This window comes from Berghia stephanieae, chromosome 2, assembly GCF_034508935.2.
Source record: "Berghia stephanieae isolate SIO BIC M18660-M18661 chromosome 2, UCSD_Bste_1.3, whole genome shotgun sequence".
NCBI lineage: Eukaryota > Metazoa > Mollusca > Gastropoda > Nudibranchia > Aeolidiidae > Berghia > Berghia stephanieae.
In genome coordinates this window covers 50,631,460-50,633,959 of record NC_088361.1, presented here as the reverse complement: position 1 = coordinate 50,633,959, position 2,500 = coordinate 50,631,460, and the positions used below count along the sequence as shown (strand labels likewise).

Below are 2,500 nucleotides of genomic sequence, written 5' to 3'. Positions count from 1 at the left end.
CCAGAATTAGAAAATGTAAGATTTTTGAACCTAAAAATAACTAAACTAAAATTCCTCAGCGAGGGTATTCACCACAAATTTTGAGAGTGAAGCATAAGATTCAATTTTTAGCACTACGCTCACCACAACATAATACGATCTGTCACAAGTTAAATTCGTTTCAATTATTCAATAATACAATTGATTAAAAAAATCATAAGCTTTTGGCAATAATTTATCAAATTTGTTGACAATGTACTGGAATAAGGAGGAAAGAGAAATACTTGTAAATGACAGAAAAAAGAAAACCAAAAACAAAAACAAAAAACAAAAACCAAAACAAAACAATCAAAACACTAAAAGACAAAAAAAACAAACTCCAATAAAAATAAAAAAAACAACAAAAAAACAACAACCCCCCCCCCTAAAAAAACAACAAAAAACAAAAACAAAACAAAAACAAACCAAAAAAAAAAAACAACAAAAAACAAAGAAACAGAAACAAAACATGCTATTACTACTAATGATAGAACACCCACGTTTTTCCGTCAATGACATCGACAACTGATTGTTTCAGGGTTTGACCACCAACGTCTGTGATAGGAAGGGTGACGATCTGATCCCGTTTTGGTTTCAAGATGTCAGGATACTTAAAGCCAACCAATCGGATCGAATTCAGTGCGGTATACATGACACCATTGTCGTGTAGATTCGCCTTGATGCTTTCCACAAAGTAGTCGATTACTTTATTAGCCTGAGTCTATTGAAAAGAATACATTTGAAGGCAATTATTAGTTTAAACATAGTTTATAACGATTGTAAATGTATTTAACACATACGTATAACAGCTTCAAAAAGAAATAAAACATCACACAAAGGACCGTTTAGGGCTCAAAGTAATTATTTAGTCAACAAAAAAAGCAAACAAAAACAACAACAACAACAAAAAAAAAACAAAAAACAAACAAACAAGAAAAAAAAAACTAACAAAAAAGAAAAAAAAAGAAAAGAAAACAACAAAACAATTAAAACTTAAATTACAAAAAACCCCACAAAGATGGATGTCTAAACTAGGCCATGAAATGTTGTTGAACCACTTTTGGCGATATTGTTTCATGCAATTACATTGTATAAAGATAAATTTGTGGCACAGTTGTGATTCCGAAAAAAGGAGATGCAAATGGGGTCTTTAAAGTTTATGTTTAATTTGCTACAATTGGTGATTTAATGAAAGTCCACGACTAATGGGCATAAATGTATGAGAAGAAGATAGTGAAAGCCAAATGCAAATGTCTATAAACGTTTTAGAATTATAAGTCTTTGAAATCAGGGAAAGACTTTATGCGCACCTTGTTTGTCAATTGCGATTATAATGGATAGGGGGAGTGACCTTTTAAAACCAGTCATTTAAGTGACGTGCTTTAAGAGACGAAGCAATTGACTAAGTATTTTAAAAGTACTAACCTTGTCATAAGACGCCAAACTAGACAGTATGTCGTTTAACAATGGGGACATCATAGGGTTCCACCCACTTTTGTCCATTATCAAATCAATGTGTTTTATCATTTTCTCAGGTTTTCGTTTAGATATTTCCTGTATCATTTGTATATACATAGCCTGATTTGTTTCATCATTTTGGCCATCTGGATAATGTCTTTCATATTCTGTTCAGTAAAGAGCTGAAATGAAAAAGTTCATCTAATCAGACCTTGCACTACATCCTAAAATGTTGCGGCTAACTGAATTTCTGACATATTCGGAAAAAAATAACGAATTGAAAATAATACAAATATCAATCGATAGAAATGACTTCTGTAAAGGTTTGAGAGTTTTTGATAAGATCGATATTTGAAAGATGAGTTTTCTCGCCAAAACGTTAAATACTTGCTTTTTCAGCGTATGTATGACTTGATGAAAATTTATTTGCTGTCGAATTTATTGATTCTCTCCGGCTCCAATTTTTAGCATTTATCATAATTTTTTTTTTACAACTAATCGTGGAAATACATTGCACACACACACACACACACTCACACACACGTACACAGAGAGAAAGAGAAAGAGAGAAAGAGAGAGAGAGAGAGAGAGAGAGAGAGAGAGAGAGAGAGAGAGAGAGAGAGAGAGAGAGAGAAGCACACACACATACACATTTCTACAGTTGCTGAAGATTACACATTTTGAAAGTTAGTTACCATTGTTTTGATGGGCAGCATTGGTGAACTTTTTAATAAAACGCATGTAGTCCATAGTCCAGTGGCAAACAATATCTTTATAATATAATTAACTCTTCGCCCTAATTCTACCTTGAGTGTAAACCAATAATGTAACAATAAATTAAGAAAAGAACGGATAGTAGGCGGCAGCAGAATATTGTTTCATCTATTTTAGAAATGGTCTTTGGAGCCCCAATATTATTATGGTAGAATTACCTCTGGTTGTTTCTTAGATGCAGTCCAAAATATATGAGTTAGCCATCTGGAAACCTTGAGTTCTATAGTGTCAAGAAGTTGGTGAAGCAGGA

At 32.6% G+C, this 2,500-nt stretch overlaps 1 protein-coding gene across 1 annotated transcript in view; it reads right to left on the bottom strand.

The window, feature by feature from the left end:
* Positions 1–2,500, bottom strand: part of LOC144965106 (uncharacterized) — a 32,723-nt gene that overhangs the window by 14,360 nt on the left and 15,863 nt on the right. The window contains 4 exon segments of the mRNA XM_078900043.1: positions 519–739; positions 1,444–1,619; positions 1,622–1,658; positions 2,409–2,500. The exon segment at positions 2,409–2,500 is cut by the window's right edge and continues 57 nt beyond it. Of these exon segments, the coding sequence (XP_078756169.1) occupies positions 519–739; positions 1,444–1,619; positions 1,622–1,658; positions 2,409–2,500 (526 nt within the window).